General features: G+C 43.5%; 1 protein-coding gene across 1 annotated transcript in view; it reads left to right on the forward strand.

Annotated features, from left to right (window-relative positions):
* The window catches only part of LOC104467233 (oxysterol-binding protein-related protein 5-like), a gene marked incomplete at its 5' end in the record, with an annotated part of 22,320 nt that extends 5,485 nt beyond the window's left edge, over positions 1-16,835 (forward strand). Inside the window, 11 exons of the mRNA XM_010080943.1 lie at positions 343-441; positions 1,378-1,474; positions 2,149-2,247; positions 3,504-3,601; positions 5,647-5,736; positions 8,528-8,664; positions 11,727-11,912; positions 12,450-12,588; positions 13,778-13,895; positions 14,501-14,603; positions 15,507-16,835. Coding sequence (XP_010079245.1) covers positions 343-441; positions 1,378-1,474; positions 2,149-2,247; positions 3,504-3,601; positions 5,647-5,736; positions 8,528-8,664; positions 11,727-11,912; positions 12,450-12,588; positions 13,778-13,895; positions 14,501-14,603; positions 15,507-15,642 — 1,302 coding nt within the window. The remainder of the gene's footprint in view (positions 1-342; positions 442-1,377; positions 1,475-2,148; positions 2,248-3,503; positions 3,602-5,646; positions 5,737-8,527; positions 8,665-11,726; positions 11,913-12,449; positions 12,589-13,777; positions 13,896-14,500; positions 14,604-15,506) is intronic.
* Between the last annotated feature and the right edge of the window lie 529 nt (positions 16,836-17,364).

Below are 17,364 nucleotides of genomic sequence, written 5' to 3' on the forward strand. Positions count from 1 at the left end.
TCTCCTTTCTCTTTTCAGACCTGTTAGTACCCTAGTGCCACATTTCCCCATCAGTGTGCACCTGCTGCATATAGTGGCAGAAATAATAAAGTTTGGTCATCTTGTAAAGCTTTGATCAGGCACTATTGAAGTTTAAATTGGTGAGAATAGCCAATGAATCCATGGGTCAGATTAAAAGATTATCTTAGGAGGGTATATGTAACCAGTTCTTCAGTTCTGATTCTTATGACTGACTTAGTTGAAAACATCAGGGAGAAAATTATTATGTTGTTTTGTGGCCTTGTCTGTAGAGTTGGATTGCAAATCTTCATTTGTAGAAGTTTTGATTACTTTGTTTTTCAGGGAATAAAAAAGCCATACAACCCTATTCTGGGAGAGACGTTTCGCTGCTGTTGGTTTCACCCTCAGACGAACAGTCACACGTTTTACATTGCAGAACAGGTAAATCGCTTTATTTGGATGCTCAGGTGTTGCAAACAGAAGCCTGCTTGCACCTCCATGTTTGGGAACATGCTCCTCATCCCACTTCAGGAGAGAAACTTGGAGTTTTGTGTAAACATCCAGAGTGGCACATGGGGTAAACTAGCTGCTGATCTTTTCTCTTTTTGCATTTACGGAGAATATGTGAGGTTTGGTGAGCACTCAGGACTATAAGAGCAGGTCTGCCATATATTACATTAGCCTCTTCAATAAAGACCTTTTTCATAGGATTCTGTCCTGTTTTCTTGTAAATAAAACATGGTTTGTGTGGCCTCTGTCAAAAGGGGCATAAAACACATAGCTAAAAACTACCTTTCTTTGTTTCTGAATCTATAATGATTTTAATAGGAGTAAATTGAGGGCTTATCTCTATGGGTATAAATGAAGGGCAGAGCTCAACTCGCCTGACAAAACTTAGTTTGAGATTTACAATGTTAGTAAAGCGATCTGAGGACCATGTGGACTTTGGTACAGGGACTCCCTGTTTCACGTACTTTTTTTTTTCCTATTTAATCAAGGAATTTTTGTTTTATTTTATTTCAGCCACTGCATCCATTTTATGGAAGTTACTCAAGTGGTGCCAAAAAGTTCTGCACTTTTATTGCGTTGAAAATCTGACAGTGTACCTGTTGGCCTAAAGTGCACAAGAACAAGAAAATACGGGGTGGGGGAGAAAGTTTACATATATAAGGTTCTCATATATAATGGTCTCACATATAACATTCCCTCCTTTAATATTGAAGTTAATAGTACGGATGGGGCTTAGAGGACTCTGCTGGGTCCTGTGACCTCCATCTTGTGCTTTCACTAGAGCATGTGTGAGGCTGTGTATGCACCCACCGCTCTGCTTAGCCTGTAAAGACTGCTGTAAATGACGTGTGTCTGGTTTTCTTCTAGGTGTCCCATCATCCGCCAGTGTCAGCTTTTCATGTCAGCAATAGGAAGGATGGATTCTGCATCACTGGCAGCATTCTAGCTAGGTCCAAGTTTTATGGTAAGGCATTAAGCCTGGGCTTCTTCCAGGAAACATCGTGGCATTAGTTTTGGTTTGTTTTTCAATCACTCCTGAGTGTGTTGAAAGTTAAGAACAAAAAAATGCTTAAGACATCTACTGCCAGGACACCCTAATTCCTTGTCTTGGCTCTCCTGCGTTTTCCCCACTTCTACCATTTTGGTGGGAGATCACACTGATGTAAAAAAAAAAAACCAAAAACAAAAAAACCAAACAACTTTAAAAACATGGTTTTCAGAAAGAAAAGGTACATGAGAATGTATAGGCACTTTGTATGTGCTCATGGATGAGTCATTTTATAGCTATCTGATCATCCCACTGACTTTTGCAAAAGTCGCTGTATAAATGTAACCGTTTATCTAGCTCCCAAATTTCTGAGAGTTGAACCCTAGAGCTTCAAAATATCTTTGAATCTTTTAATCTCAATGGAGACAGTGCAACTGCAGGCTCTGAAACAGTGTTGCTATTTGAGTTTATTAGAACTGCCTGCCTCTGACAGTAAATGATTTGCAGAGTCCTGAATTATTAGCATTTCATATTTCTTCTTGCATCAGTGACCTACATTGAAACGGAAGGTGTTTTTCTAAAGTAGGATGAGTTACCCAAGTATAACAGGCATTCTTTAATATATATGTGTTTGTTCTTTTCAATTCTAGGTAACTCACTTTCTGCACTGTTGGATGGCAAAGCAAAGCTGATGTTTCTAAACAGGGGGGAAGATTATATAATTACTATGCCATATGCCCACTGTAAAGGTAGGTTATGACTGTTCAAATAGGAAGCAAACAGAAAGAATAATATAACGGTATCTTACTGACTAACTTTGCACTGGCTCTCTTCTTCCCTCTTGAATACCTGGCACTGCAGGGATTGGTAATTCCAGGGGGTGGTTGCTCCGTATGAGTCATAGTGCTCAGCAGAAGACTGGTAATCCTCACTGAAGTCTTCTTGATTTGTCTGTGCAGACCTGAGAAGAGAATTAGGCCCATCTGAGTTAGTTTTAACACTGTGTAGAAACAGAAAAATACTGTGTATATGCACTGCAGATAAAGTGAAGATGGAAAGAATAAGAGTACACTTCTGAGCTTCTGAGGATAAAAAGTTTTTCTAACATTAACACTAAAATTGTTTAATATATTTTCTGGCTTTTTGAGAATAAAGGAAATTCCTGACTTCCCTTCTGATTTCTTTGTTACTCTAATCATGATATTCCTCAGTGTATGAGCTGCCTCAGTGAGGCTCGTACCTGTTACCATGTGGGTTTGCTCTGTTGAGCTGAATGTGCACTGAGGCCAGGGGATGGCTGCTGATTCACTGCTGTAACTTTGCATTTCTCCTTGGGAAGCTAAGCATCAGTGGCATTTAAACAACAGTGATAAAATCACTCCGTTTGATCCAATTTTGTTTTTTGAATAGGTTTTATTCTGGCATGTTGACATCTAAGTTAATATTTATGGAGGGTCTGGCTACCTGCAAACAGCAACTTCTGTAAATCACACCCTCTAAACTACTCCTTTGCATAAACCCTTTTCTTGTCAGTTTTTATTTTTCTGCAAATGACCTTTTCAGAAAATGGTAAGCCTGTGTAAAAAGGAGTCCCCTACATGACTGCTAATCTCCCTGATGAATTATGATGAATCCCATTACAGCTCCTACCTGCCCCATCCACAAGTGTGGGAAGTGACTGCGTCTGTTTGAGCATTAGTGTAAAAGAAGTTGCTGGGCACAACTTTCCTTCCTTTTCCTTTCCCACTTTCAGCTTGCCGCGCATGCACTATCAGCACCTGCGAGTTAAGCTTTTTCCTAGCTGGTGCAGTAAATGGGGAATATGGACGCAGGAGGATTCTTCATGCTTATAGTAAAGAGCCATTTCCTAGAAACTTTGCTTTCTGTCTTTTCAAAACTTTAAGCCAAGTAGTGGATTTCACAGCATGTCAGTGAGAGCCAGTTTGAGTTCAGAAAGCAGATCACTTCCACTGGGGCCTCTCTTAAGTCTCTTTTTCCCTTTCAGGCCTTCTATATGGTACCATGACAATGGAGCTTGGAGGGAAAGTTACCATCGACTGTGAGAAAACTAACCATAGGGCAGAACTGGAATTCAAGCTAAAGGTAAGAGACATTGTGGCCCCCATTTTGAAGGGGTCTCAGGCTTGCCCCTGTGCTCCAGACAAGGTTTGGCCATGCACACCAGCTCATTTACATACCAGCAATGTATGCATGCACTGCAGGGTGGCCTCCCCAGAGAGGAGGCATCATCCTGTGGTCAGTTTGCCTAGTGTGACTGTGTTTGAACCGGAAAAGCCTGGATTTTACACATGACTTGCTCAGTGACAGTCAGCTGGCTACTGAATGTTTGGCAGTGACAGTGTGGCTTCTGTTTAGGAAGGTAAAATTGTTTTTGCTTGCAAAATACAGCAAGGTGTACAAACTACTTTGAGCCAAGTGAGGATGTGGATCTTAAGTGTAGCTCTCCAGTAGCCAGCACATACGTACTCTTACCTTGCAGGTATTACAGCGAACGGTACCTTGTGTTTCTCAAGGCTACAGGACCTTGCTTTGATGGTAGAGCAAGAGCCCATTTTCAGACAGATAATTTTAAGTGGCTATCACACTGACAAGCTACACTGTCATTGCCTTGTACTGACTTGTTCATGTAGCTATTCACTCCCCTAGAAAGGCTGGTGATGCAGATTTATGGTATGCATATCAAATAGAGACATCTTTGAGCATTCTTGTAGTTACATGTGTTAAAATTTGGGAGGGAAAGTGATGACCTGTAACTATTTTGGACAGTTAACTTGCTTTTTAAGGACCATCCATTTCTCTTCTGTTCCAAAAAACAATTTCTTGCCTGGGCATAAAATGAAAGATGGAGAACTGAGAGCCTGCAGGACTTTAGATTTGCAGCCTTAGCCAACATAAATGTGAGAGATTACTGGAGTTAGGGGAGTCTTTTGCATGCTGCGTTTTTCTGCGGGCAATAATATTATTCTGTCTTTATTTGCCCTTTGCAAAGTGAACTGTTGTCCCATGTACTTCCTTGACATTTGCATATACTTGTATTTAAAGCCTGTTCTTCCCATAGTCCTGACTTGCTGTGTTGAGGCCAACGGAAAATTTCCCTGATTTCAGTCAGTGTCATCTCAAACCTACGAACACTTCAGAGCTTAAAATGCAGACCCTTCTTTTCTGGCTTGAAAACAACATGCTTAGTCCAGACATGACTCAGAAAGGTGCCTGTGGCTTAATTATGTGCTCTGCTTTAAATATTTCTTAGCCACTTTTTTTATGAGAATTGTGAGAAGTTGAAGGTAAACCCCATGACTTTGTTATTAATTTGGATATGTACTAATTCTCTACTGGATTGCATACATTGATTCTTGAGATACTTTTGATTTCTTTTTCCATGGGTGTTGCAGGAAATTTGGGTTTATATTGTTATTAAAAAAAAAGTTCCTCTGCACAAACATTATTGGAAAGTAGCTACTAAAATTTCTGAAGCAATGTTGTGTGGTGTGAATGGAAGAGCTGGTCACTCTACTACTGCTGATTCCTCTGATTGGCAGGCAGGAGGTGAGGAGAATTTTCCATTGTTCTGAGAATCTTTTCCTTGACTCTGGAAATACCTTTTTTCTTTTTGTGTTTGCTGACGACAAGAGCTTCTTCACACTGGAGACTTCACACAGATGCAGCTGTCAGCAGTGCCACACTGCTGTTGTTGTCCCATAAGCAGGAAAAGTCACCAACTGCGTTAGTACTGCTCCTTTTCTTTGGACAAGGCTGCAAGCATAAGGGTGCAAACTGTAATGTGGTTCTGGACGACAGGAAGGACTTGCCCACATACACTTATCCTGATGTCTAGCTGAAAATAAATGTATTTGCAATTAAGGCAAGGTCTTGCACTGCTGGATGTTAATGCACCTGAAGGCTTATCTCCCCTCCTGCAACTCCTACAGTGATTTTGGTGTCACAAACGAAAGGAGGAAGCCACAATGCTAGACAGTCAAAATCTGTGTTAGAATTCATTCTGCCTTTCTCCAGAAATAGTGGAAATCATGCAGGTTGCACTTCCCTCCTGCCTCATCCCTGTTTTTGACTCCCTTCCACTTCTCACCAGACTGATCATAGTTTCTATTTCTGTTCTCCCCTGACAGCCCTTCTTCGGTGGAAGCGCAAGCATTAATCAAATCTCTGGGAAGATTAAATCAGGAGAAGAAGTGTTAGCAAGTCTCAGTGGACACTGGGTAACGTATGATAATTGAAGTTGCTGATAGTGTAAGTGTGCATGGCAGCAGGGTGGGTGGGAGGACTGGAAGCCCTTGGCAGGCTCCAGGCATTGGAGCGGGAGCTGTGGAGAGCTCACGGCCTGCCTCTTCTGCCATCCCCAGGGACCGCAGGGAGCAGAGCTTTCTGGGCCACACCTCTCAAGGTCATTTATGCTTCTGTGGTTCCATCCAGCAGCTGTGCAAATAACACTTGCACTCCCAGAGCCTGGGCCAAAGCTGGAACTGGTGAGGTGCATTTCCATCGAAGCCAGTGGCTCTGTATTTAGGGTCCCAGGCTTGGGACAAGCACTGATGGCAGAAGACTTAGTGTGTCTTATGTGTGATTGTGAAAGTCGTGAGGCTTCCTTTTTTCTTGTGTTTAATACTTCCCCAGCTACAGCAATATCAGGGAAGAACTTCACAGGGTTTTAAATTCATTATTTTCACAGCAAACCTTTATGACAGAAAATGGTTATGCTTCTGTTCATGAGAAGAAGGACCAAGAGACAGATTCTGTGAGGCTCTGTCTGTATGGCAGCTCAGAATAGTCAGCAGAGCAGCTAGCACCTTTACACACCTAGTGTCCGAAAGTGTATCACTCAAAGGCATCCTTAAGCCAAAATCCAGCAAGAATGAAGTTGTATGGTGAAGGATGTGGACTAGAGTTTTGTTTGGAAACTCCTGGTAACAGAGGGAAAGCCATGAGCCCTGGCTTTGGGCTGGACATTTCAGTATTTATCTCAGCTACATTTAGACATCTGCATCTTCATTATAGTTGACCTGTGCTCCCTTTCCAGTCCGTAGAAATTGTCACTCCTGAGACAAGATTTGTTTTATCCTAAAGCAGGTGTTTAAAGTAGGTCAGGTGAAATGTGTCTGGGTAAAGCCCTTTCTATAGTCAGGTCCTAACCACAGTGTAGCCTTTGGTATTGGACTCCTCCCTTCAGGCAATTTGTCTTTTTACATAGAAAGCTAAACACCATTTTGAAATTGGGAGATTTGACCTTTCTAGATATATACAAGGAGATTTGCTCCGTGTGCCTGGGTAGCTTTTCCATTCTGAGCTCCCTTTCCTGCAGGATGAGCCTTGGCAGTTGTGAGTTGTGCTGGACTGTGGAGTACCTTGTCTGCGGTGTGTGCTGCGAGCACCATCCATGAGATTATGTAATTGGGCGACTCCCCTGGGGCGCTGAGCCACATGGCTGCATGCTGCTCAGCTTCCAGCCTTCTGTGTTTGGGTTTTATCAGCCTGAAAGTAATTTATTCCTCCCTTGTTCTTTGTGCTGGTTGTTAGTGGTGCACAAATTTAGAACGATGTATAAAAGAAGTTAAATGGCTTTGAAAGGGTGGCTCCGTAAGCCGCTGTTTGCTGTTGCATGCTGTGAATAGAGTAGCTGCTGAGCAGCAGTAGGGATGTTGTTTGTTCTCCTCCCTCCCTGCTGAGGGTATTGGCCTGCTCTCCTGAGCTCTGCAGGCTTTTCTCTGGCACTGTCGGGTTTCCTGAGAGAAACCCTTGCATCCTAAAGGGTAATTCTCTGCCTCAGGACCTGAAAACCCACCTGAATAAAGAAGGGAAGCAAATCCCATGCTTCTCAACCCCAGGGCTGAGCAGCAGCCGAGGGTGTGTATATATGCCCCATAGAGGTACACATAGTGACGTTCGATAATGCCTGCCTGCCTCTTGCCATCCACAGCTGGGGCCTCTTGCAGACCTGAGATCTGCCCTGGAACTGGCACCTCAGGACATGGCAGAGGAGTCCTGAGGGGGACTGTGAGGAGGGATGAGAGTCCCTCAGTGATGAAGGAATTTCACAGCTGAAGGTGTGGGAAATAGACTTTGAGACATGTGTCAATGGACCCTGGCAGGGGAAGAAATGTAGCAGCCAGGATGCAAAGAAATGAGGCAGCGACAGGTGAAGCTGATAGCTGTGACCTAAATAAGGTTTGCATGATACTCGTACTCCAGGCAGCTGAATGGCACCAGTGCACATGCTGTTCAGCAGCTGCAATCATCCCATTCATCCCACTTGCAGTAAGCGTCGTGCTGTTCACTGTATGCTCTGTAATCTACCCCATCTGGCTCTGTGACATTGCTGCGACTGTGAGCAAGGCTGGGAGGCAGCTTAGTTAAGCAGGGACACAGCAATATTGTCTAGTTGGCCTCAGATCAGACAAGTGCTGCTTGATAGTCAGTTGCCAAGTAAATTCTCAAGGAGTAAGGATGAAAGACCCCTGGCATTTGGAAGTGCTAAATGAAATTTGGGAGCAGTAATAGAAAAATCTGGCTAAACTGGAAAAAAAAAAGTGAGGTATTATCACAGCTTTAGCTCTCCTTTATAGAGAGGATGGTATTACAGTAGTCTCTGTGTGAGACTTGCACATTGAGAAATAGAAGAAAGACTGGAAAAGGAGCTAGGGAATCTTGTTTGTGTGTGCTGGGTGTACCTGGGAGGAACCGTGGGGAAAGAAGAGCATCGCAAGGCTTCCCTGGGTACTCTTGTCTGGGGACAAGACTAACAAAAGGGACCAGATCCCTTTCTAATTCTTCTCTCATTAATTCAGCCAGTGTTTCTGGGAATGCCTTCCCTCATTCATCTTAGGAACTTTCAGGAAGTGTTCAGTGAGATTTAATGGGATAGAGGAGGAAAGAAACCTTCCAACCAAGCCCTATTCCTGATCATCATCCAGAAGCAGCTTCCATTTGGCAGGATTATCTTCTGCCTTGTTTCTCTGATTGTCATTAACCTTTTCACTTTATTTTCCTTCTCAGGATGGGGAGGTGCATATAAATGAGTTGAAAAACGGGAACACGGAAATGTTCTGGAACCCAACCAGTGAAGTCCGAAGGCAGAGGCTGAAGCGCCATATTGTGCTGTTTGAGGAGCAGATGGACTTTGAGTCGGAGAGGTAAGGAGCTCTGGGAACATCTTGCTGCCGCTTCCCCGCTGGAAGCAGGGTTCTGACCAGAAGGCTCTGATTCCTCAGCACAGTCCTAGGAAGGCAGTGACTTGCTTTGCCTGCACAGACTGCCCAGCCATTTGCCTGGTTTTTTTCCATCCATTTAAACTCTGGAGTATTTCCGTGAAGTGTAGCTGTGAAATAACCAGGGAGCTGGACTGAGAAATGGTGAGGGTGACGTTTTATCTGCTAAAATAACAACTCTTCTTGAACTCCAGAGATCATGAACGGAGTCTCTAACTGCTGGAACATTTTATGGAAGGGCAAGCTGTCAATCTGAGGTCAGATGTCTTGTTAAGAAGGGTTGTTTCAACCACAGGCTCTTAAACTATATGCAGGAATCATGTGGAAAGTCTTGGCAGGAGCAGAGCAATAGTTTGAACCACATAGAGGATTTTATGAGAGAATATAATTAAACAGATGTTTAACCCTGCCTCATAATCTCAGCTGAGATCTCCAGTGAAGTCTGCACCAGTTTTTTTAGGGTAACCTAGATTACCTAAAAATATAGTCCCGGCATATGATTTAGGAAATGGAAGGAATGACTACCTGATGCAATGAGCACCCGTGAGCCAGTTCTTGAGCAAGAATGGCTAGAACCAACATCATGTGGTGCTGGCTTCAAACGAACTAGTCCTGTCTCACCAGTATGGTTAGCCAGTACCAGCTCACATCCCAGTTTGCTGCCTGGCTCTGCATTGCACTGGCTACTTCCCTGTGGGCATGTAATTTGGGTGTTGCGTCACATCACACTAAGAAGATTCCCCTTTTTATGGATGAAGAAAGGGATTGCATGAAGATAGAAACACATTAACATCTAGTTTGTTCTGGACAGGGAAAATAAAGTCTGTATTTATAACTTACAGTCGTGCAATTGCTGTTGTCACAGAGCAGAGCAGACCGCAGCACATTTCTCTATTAATCTTCTGAAGAAGATTCTTTTAAAGGAGAAGAGAAATCTCCGTCCTGTGGAAAAAGAATCTCCATTTCTCTGTTTACCAGGGTACTACCAGAGCTGACTCCCTTTGCTTCATCATAAATTAATGATAACGTGCATCCAAGGGAGGGAGGCAAAAGAAAAAATTTTTGAAATCGCTTACAGACATTCCACTGAGTTCCTTATTATGCTGACAGTTGCAAGAATAAATTACCATATAATCCAGGTTACGTTCTGCCTGAATTGCTTAGTCTCTCCTGCAGTGCTGAAAATCACCTGTTTTCACAAGCGCTGGAGAGTCTCTGAAGTTCATACCATTATGCAGCTCACCGTGGAGGGTCTCATTGTCTGACATGTGCAGCTCTTGATGGAGTGATTTGCCCTTGTCAAACAATTTTCTGCGTGTCCCTCTGAGGTTCTTAGAATTAGAGGACTCGCTCTTTACACCGCTGCATTCCTTAGGACTGACTATGCCACTGCAGTATTTTCTCAGGACATTATTTTCACTCCTCTCTCCCCTACCCCCATCACTTTGGGTTTGAATTGAGTTTCCTTCCTTTGTTTCTGGCAGAAAATATTCATAGACAGGAAAGTGGCAGTGATGTGTCAGAAAGAACAGGAAAGTGATCCTCTGCCTTCAGTTAATTATCTGAGAGGCTGCTTTTTTGCAAGTGTTGTGTTAACATATGATGATAGAAATATAATAAAAGCATCAGTATCTTTTTTAAATTAAATGCTTCACAGCAAGCTCCAAATAAATGCAGTAATATATTTCTCTTCTAAATGGAGAACTGGTGTTTTGTGGAGCTGGGAATACTGGAACAGCCTGGATCTCCAGTGCCTATTCTAACCGCTAAACCACTTGGCAATGTTTTGGGAGGGCTAGCTGCTAATCTCAGAAGTATTTCCAATCTGAGATGAAGATTAGAGTGCTCTGACTAGAGGAACTGTGAAGACGCCTATCACAGCTTGGCTATAGTAAAAAAAAAAAAAAAAAAAAAAAGTTATTTTTCTCTCATAAAGGCAGATCCTTTCCTCTGGGCAGAGGCTCAGCGAGACATATGACAGATCACATATCTTTTGGCAGCTGAAAACAAGTGCAAGTGAAAGCCTGTGTTCATGCTTGCAGTCTGTGAGCACAAGAATATGTCCGTTTCTTGCACGTTGAATCAGCTTCCTACAGATCTGGCTGCTAATCCTATATAGAAGTAGAACATTGAATGTACAGCTGCAAGCTGTGCACATGGATGTTGTTCAGCCTGGAGAAGAGAAGGCTCCAGAGAGACCTTGGAGCACCTTCCAGCGCTGAAAGGGGGATACAGGAGAGATGGGGGGGCTCTTGATCAGGGGGTGTAGTAATAGGATGAGGAGTAATGGTTTTAAGCTGAAAGAGGGCAGATTTAGACTAGATATTAGGAAGAAATGTTTTCCTGTGCGGGTGGTGAGGCAGTGGCCCAGGTTGCCCAGAGAAGCTGTGGATGCCCCATCCCTGGAGGGGTTCAAGGCCAGGCTGGATGAGGCTTTGAGCAACCTGGGCTAGTGGGAGGTGTCCCTGCCCATGGCAGAGGTTGGAACTAGATGATCTTTCAGGTCCCTTCCAACCCAAACCATTCTGTGATTCTATGATTCTATGAATTCGTTTTCCAGTGCTTCTGAACTTTAAATATAAAGCCTTTGTTTCAGGGATAGACATTAACACAAAGGCTTCTAAATATAAATGATTGAAAGGGCAAGGAAGATAACAGATTCTCCACTACACATCAATCACCTCTAAAGAGGCCACTGACCTCAATGAATTGAGCATAACTATCTTATAACTCGCCCAAACAGCACTGAAGATTTTAATGAATATTGTAGGTGATGTTATCTAAGGGTGGATCATTGTATACAGCATTCAGTGTTGCCATTCTCAGAATGTTCCTTTAATTTACAAGACAAAACTGAGGGGGAGCAATCCTGTTACAGTTCCTCTGGAGTACCAGTAGACCAGAAAAGTGTCTGCTCTACGGTTCCAGCTGGCAAAATGCATTGTTGGTTTTAAGGTGGTTTAGCTTACTTCCCTGTTTATTTCTAGGCTTTGGCAGCACGTTACCAGTGCAATAAACAAAGGTGATCAACACAAGGCTACGCAGGAAAAATTTGTGCTGGAAGAGGAGCAGAGGAATGCTGCCCGAGAGCGGAGAGAGAATGGCACAGAATGGAAACCGCTGCTCTTCCAGCACGATGCCACAACTAACGAGTGGCGCTACAAATACGAGGAGTGAGTGGTGGGGTTGGGGGTTACGAACAGACCTTGCTGCTTGAGTCCCCAGGGATGCACCAAGGTTACAGACCTCTAATTTGGGTCCTGCCATTCCCCAAACTGTGCCCTGGGCTTGCTCTTTCTGAGCTCCACATCAGTATTAGAATACATATTCCTGATACTAATTGGGAATAGCTGGAAATGAGGGCTTGGCAATGGAAAATCTGCTATGCCATGGGTACAGATCCCTATTGTGGCAATCAAGTGTGGAATCATTTAGCAGACATTTTCTGCACTGTGCGAGCAGAGCTGACAACTGTGCTCTCCTACCCTGGCAGAAGGGCGAAGCCTCTGGAGACTGAACCCCCCTCATTTATTGCTAGGAACTGTGAATGTAGAGGGAAGTATCTGTTACTCCTTGCACTGCGTCTGCAGAAACTCTTGTTAGTGTCAGGAGTGAACATCTGCCCTGGTGCTTGTAGAATTGGTGCATTGCTCTTAACACACTGGGTGGGATTCTTGCTTTTCTGATGTTTTTTCCTTTGGTCTCAAAAGTTTAAGACCTTGGGATCCTTTGACCGACATTGCCCAATTTGAGAAGAATGGGATACTTCAGACCATGGAAAGACACTTATCCACAAGGATGTCAAACCACAAAACAACATGCATAAACAATCAAATGACACGGCACAAGGTAAAGAGCCTGTTTTGGGGAATGAAATCTTCTTTAAGACTGTTTAGATATGTAGCCCTTTTCTGCAGCATTTTCATGTAAGCACGGCATAGGCTGAAAGGTTTGTTCTGGGTAAATGTAGCTTACAACTCTAGACCTGCAATATTATACCATCAGCAACTCCAAATAATTATAATTCTTGATTGATGTATCCTATCCTCCTATCCATTTTGGTATTTTTCTTCCACCCAGAGTTAGTGACAGTGACTCCCATACTGGGTTTTGCACATGGCTGAGCTTAACTTTACTGTTCAGTGTTTCCAAAGCAGAAAGCTTCCCATAGTGAGGGTGTCAGCAAGGTTTCAGAGTACACAACTGAGATCCCGCAACTTCAATTTTGGTCTTTGCCATCTGCCTTTACCACTTGCTTCCTCTTAGACAAGACAAGAAACCTCTCTCCATCCTCTCCCTTAAACAGGGATGATACTTTCTTATTTCATTGCATTCATCGTTGGAGTAATACATGTCCTTCATAAAGTGCTTTGTAAATGTAGAACTGCTGAACTAGCTAGATGTAACCCATATTACACTGAGGAACTCAGATCTTATTATGAATGTAGACTTTTATTTTATAATACCTGAATCTGAACGTCTCTGAAACATTGGGAAGGTTGAGGTTCATAACTGCTTTTCAGACCCTGCAGTGAGAAGTGTTCCAATCAGTTTGTTTGGGTTACCCATTCAGGAGGCAGGGAGAAACTTTCCAAAGTGCATCAAGAAATTAGGGATAAAATTTCAGTGATGTTTAAATCTTTCAGGCACTGTCTGAAAAATCTTCACCGGGGACATTTTATTCTAAATTTTTCTTCTTTTCATCCTTTCTCTTATGTATCTGGTTGGTGATTACACAACTGAGCAAAAGAACTGTAAAATTCATCGCTAGTATGTGGCAGTTAAAGCTACAAGAAGAATAATTTGGATGGGTGTCTTAAGGATGTTATCATTTGAGAAAATGCTTCTGTATGGAGCATGCATGCAGTATCCTTAACTAGCTGCTAGGAGTCCAGCTGCTAGGAGTTGCCGAGAAAACAATCAAACTTCGCAATCTCACAGATACTACCCAGCACCCTGAATCATTTTGTTTAAAGCCAATCACAAGAGTCTTGAATTTGACAGTGAGCGAGTCTCTTTTAATCCCTGTTTTATCCAGAGGTCTGCCAAAGAGTGCAGGCGCCGCAAAACCAGCGATCAGCCATCCAACCACAGCCAGAATACAGAGAGCAGCTGTTCAACGCCAGAGTCGGTGCAGGAGCTCTCGGATGATGATGGCAAGTATTTGGATATCATTGGGTCAGGCTTTAGTGTTCTTCCCTCGGTACATTTCCCAGCCCATAGGCCACAGGCAAACACAGAGAATGTTCTGCTTTTATATTTTCCTTACATGCTTCTCCTCCCCTGTCTGCCTTATGCAATCTGTGGCAAAAAGGGCTTCCCAACTCCTGGCACAAACAAGTTGGAAAATACACTGAAATTCCTGTAGGTACAAGGTGGCATGAACACATTGGAAAAATACACTGACATTCCCCCTTTTCTTATCCTTTGTTGGAGGTGACCTGGAATGTTTCAGAGATGGGGCAGGTGTGAGCACTCCATTCCCTTCCCCTCAGCTGGGGAGGATGCTGCAAAAATTGTTTCCTGAGAGCTGAGAAGGGGCCCCAGGCCAGTGTCACAAGACCTCTTCCATTGACCTGTGTCTTTGGGGTGGAAGATTCTGTCCCATCTCCTTCTCCCCATGTTTCCTCCTGAGAGTGTCCCCCTGGCTGTGACAATCTGATCACAGCCAGCCACCTCCTGGGTGAACCTGGTTTGTGTATCATCACCACCACCAGAGATGGTGATGCAAAACATAATGTTGCTCAATACTGTGCCACAGGGTTTGACAGCCTGTGTGCTCAGTGTGGGAAAGAAATGAATCACCTGAAAGAAATCCATTCAGCCGTCTTATCCCTACAGAGAGCCCAACAAGACATACACAGGTAAACATTTTCTCTCATCAAGTCAATTCTCTTAATGGGCTAAAAATAACCTGTGGTGTTTAACTCCTCCACTGCAGCCTTTGGAGCATCCTTATCAGCTGCAGGGGTGCAGTTAATGACATTTCAATATGTAACCTATGAACGCACCAGAAAGGCAGAGCCACCCCTACTTGAAACAGGGAGGAAATGTCTTCCTCCTAAAACTCTCTTTATGGGGCAAAAAGCATCACCTCAGCATGTTAATCATCTCCTGGTGCTCACAAGTGCAGAACAGCTGCAGGAATTGGGAGGGGTGGGCCAGCTCCTGGCTATAAGTAAATCTCTCTCAGACAGGAAGGTGTGGGGTCTCCCTTCTCATCAAGTATGTTATGAACTTGCTCAGTTTGCTGCAGAAATGCAGGCATGTGGTCTGAAAACTGGGCTCCATGGGTGAAAAGCATTGAATTCCTGCTTTTTGTATAAATTGCTAGTTGCTGTCTGAGGGAAGCAGTGAGCACACCTGCTGCTGGTGATGGGCTTTGCACCGCAGACTCCTCTGGGAGGGCAGGGGGAGTATTAACGGCAACATTTGTGCCAGGGATCCCTGCTGATTGCCTTCTGCATGAGGAACGTTATCCAGCCCTCCTGAGGCTTTAGTGGGGTGGGATTACATGAGGCCCACTGCTTCTGGCTGTCAAAGCTGTTGGTGACATGACATGCTCTGCCTGACCCAGCAGCAGCTAGAAGTGCTTGTCTTTCCATTTAAAAGAGGGGAGCTAAAGTCTGCAGGGCACAGTGCCGTACCTGCCAGGGTGTCTCTAAATTGTGGGGATGCCTCCTGGTGTGGAAGCTCTGGGTATGCACACAGATGTGAATGCTCACCTCCCTCCAACACACAAATAAACATACTGCTTTCTTTTCCAGAAACCTCAGTGCTCTGAACAAAAAGTCCTTCCATAGGAAGGTCTCTTCTGAAAGCTTCCTCCTGGACTCTCGCTGTTGGTTTCTCCTCTGCATCTTTCTTACATGTCAACTATTCATTAATTATGTCTTCAAATAAAATCACTACGTTTGGCAGCAATAACGATTATGGGCTGCAGGAGGGGGCCACTCACGCAAGGAGCCGAGTGAGGCACCAAAGCACTTTAGAACCAATGCGGCAGAGGTGGAAGAAAGTTGAAAAAGAAGGTTAAAAAGGGACCTAGGAACCTGCAAAACTTTGTTCCTGCAGATTATGTCATTTTTGCCTTTTACATGTACATCTTCAAGGACCTCTTAACCTGTACGGGCCTTAATGCTGAAGCCAAATGTAGCTTTAATTGTGCAATTTGTTTTCTATGTCGTGTCATTTTCCGATGCAATTAATAATTACTCAGCAGTATTGGTACCCCCACAATAGTAAACACCCCAGCGTTTTGGAAGGGCCATGCTGGCCTGGTTCATAGGTCTATGAGTGAGGGAGTGCAGCTGGGGAGATGTAAAGAACGGACGTCCATGGTCCTGTCTAGCTGCATTTAATCATGGGAGGGAGCACACTTGGTCCAAAAAATCCACCCCCGGGATATTAAGTCATTATTTGTTTTGTCAGCACACACAGAATGGGACCTCAGGATGTGTTTTATTTTCCATTCCACGGGACTGTAAATATGCACAATTTCCTAGAGCCATTCCTCTTTAGGAAATGGCAAGTATCCAGTGAAAGCTCCTTGTTTGGTTAGGGAGCTGACTGGTGTCCTGGACCGGGCCCATTGGGTGTAACGTCAGACATGCCTGTTTGTGAGACCTGGTCACTATTATCATTATTATTTGCTATATGGCTGTTTTATAATATCACACACTAGCGTTGTAGAGAGGAATCCACTGCCCCAGGATAGGTGAGAAGGACAAGAGTGACATAGGTGTATGTGTGTTTGGTCGTAGGCACATTTGTTGTCAAAGGTCAGGAAGGCAGAAGGGTTTTGCCACTGCATTGTTCAACTCTGTTAATAGTCTTCCTATTTTACACCATTTTTTAAAGATTTGCAATATTTTCTGTAGACTGCGGACAATACTAAGCCTTTCTTTTCTGGCCTGAAGTAGTTCCAAGTGGTAAGTACTGCTATATATACAGCCTTAAAATACTTAATGGTGGTGCCAGTCTGGGCTATCTTTCAATGTAAATGTTTCCAAATTTTTAAGTACATTCCTCGTCATATTCCCCAGTTAGGGGAAACCTGTTTGTGCTTGACATGTTGAAATAAAAACTACACACAACTTTCAGTGGCAGTCTTTCTGACAAATTATTTGTGTGTTTGTACTCGGTTTTGTGTTTTATAGCATTTTACAAGTAAACAACTCCTAGGCTATGCTTTTTAGAGGAAAAGCTACATGAAAAGTCTTTCAATAATCTCAAACATAGGCCATAAGTTAGAAGAGCAATAGCATTTTGATACACCTCTGGCTCCACTTGTCTGTGTCTTCTAATTGTAGCAACTTCCTCAAAATGGAAAGAAATAAGTTGCCTTGATTTTCACTGTTGCACAGACCTGTCTTGGACTTAGAAAACCTTAATATTAAGGAGGTAACTTGATAATAGAGAATAGATACTTTCATGGAGAGAACCACAGCTCTCTGACGTGAACAGATGGGACAAGAGCTGGCATCTGGAAGCCAACATTCAAGAAATAGATCAAAAATAATAAAGGGTGAGAGTGACTTCATTATTAGCAAAAGTCTTCAGAAACCCAGAGGATTCATCCTTGAGGAATCATCCTTGAAGAATGTCAACATTATCAGTCTAGAT

Source organism: Pterocles gutturalis, unplaced genomic scaffold (assembly GCF_000699245.1).
Source record: "Pterocles gutturalis isolate BGI_N339 unplaced genomic scaffold, ASM69924v1 scaffold49354, whole genome shotgun sequence".
NCBI lineage: Eukaryota > Metazoa > Chordata > Aves > Pterocliformes > Pteroclidae > Pterocles > Pterocles gutturalis.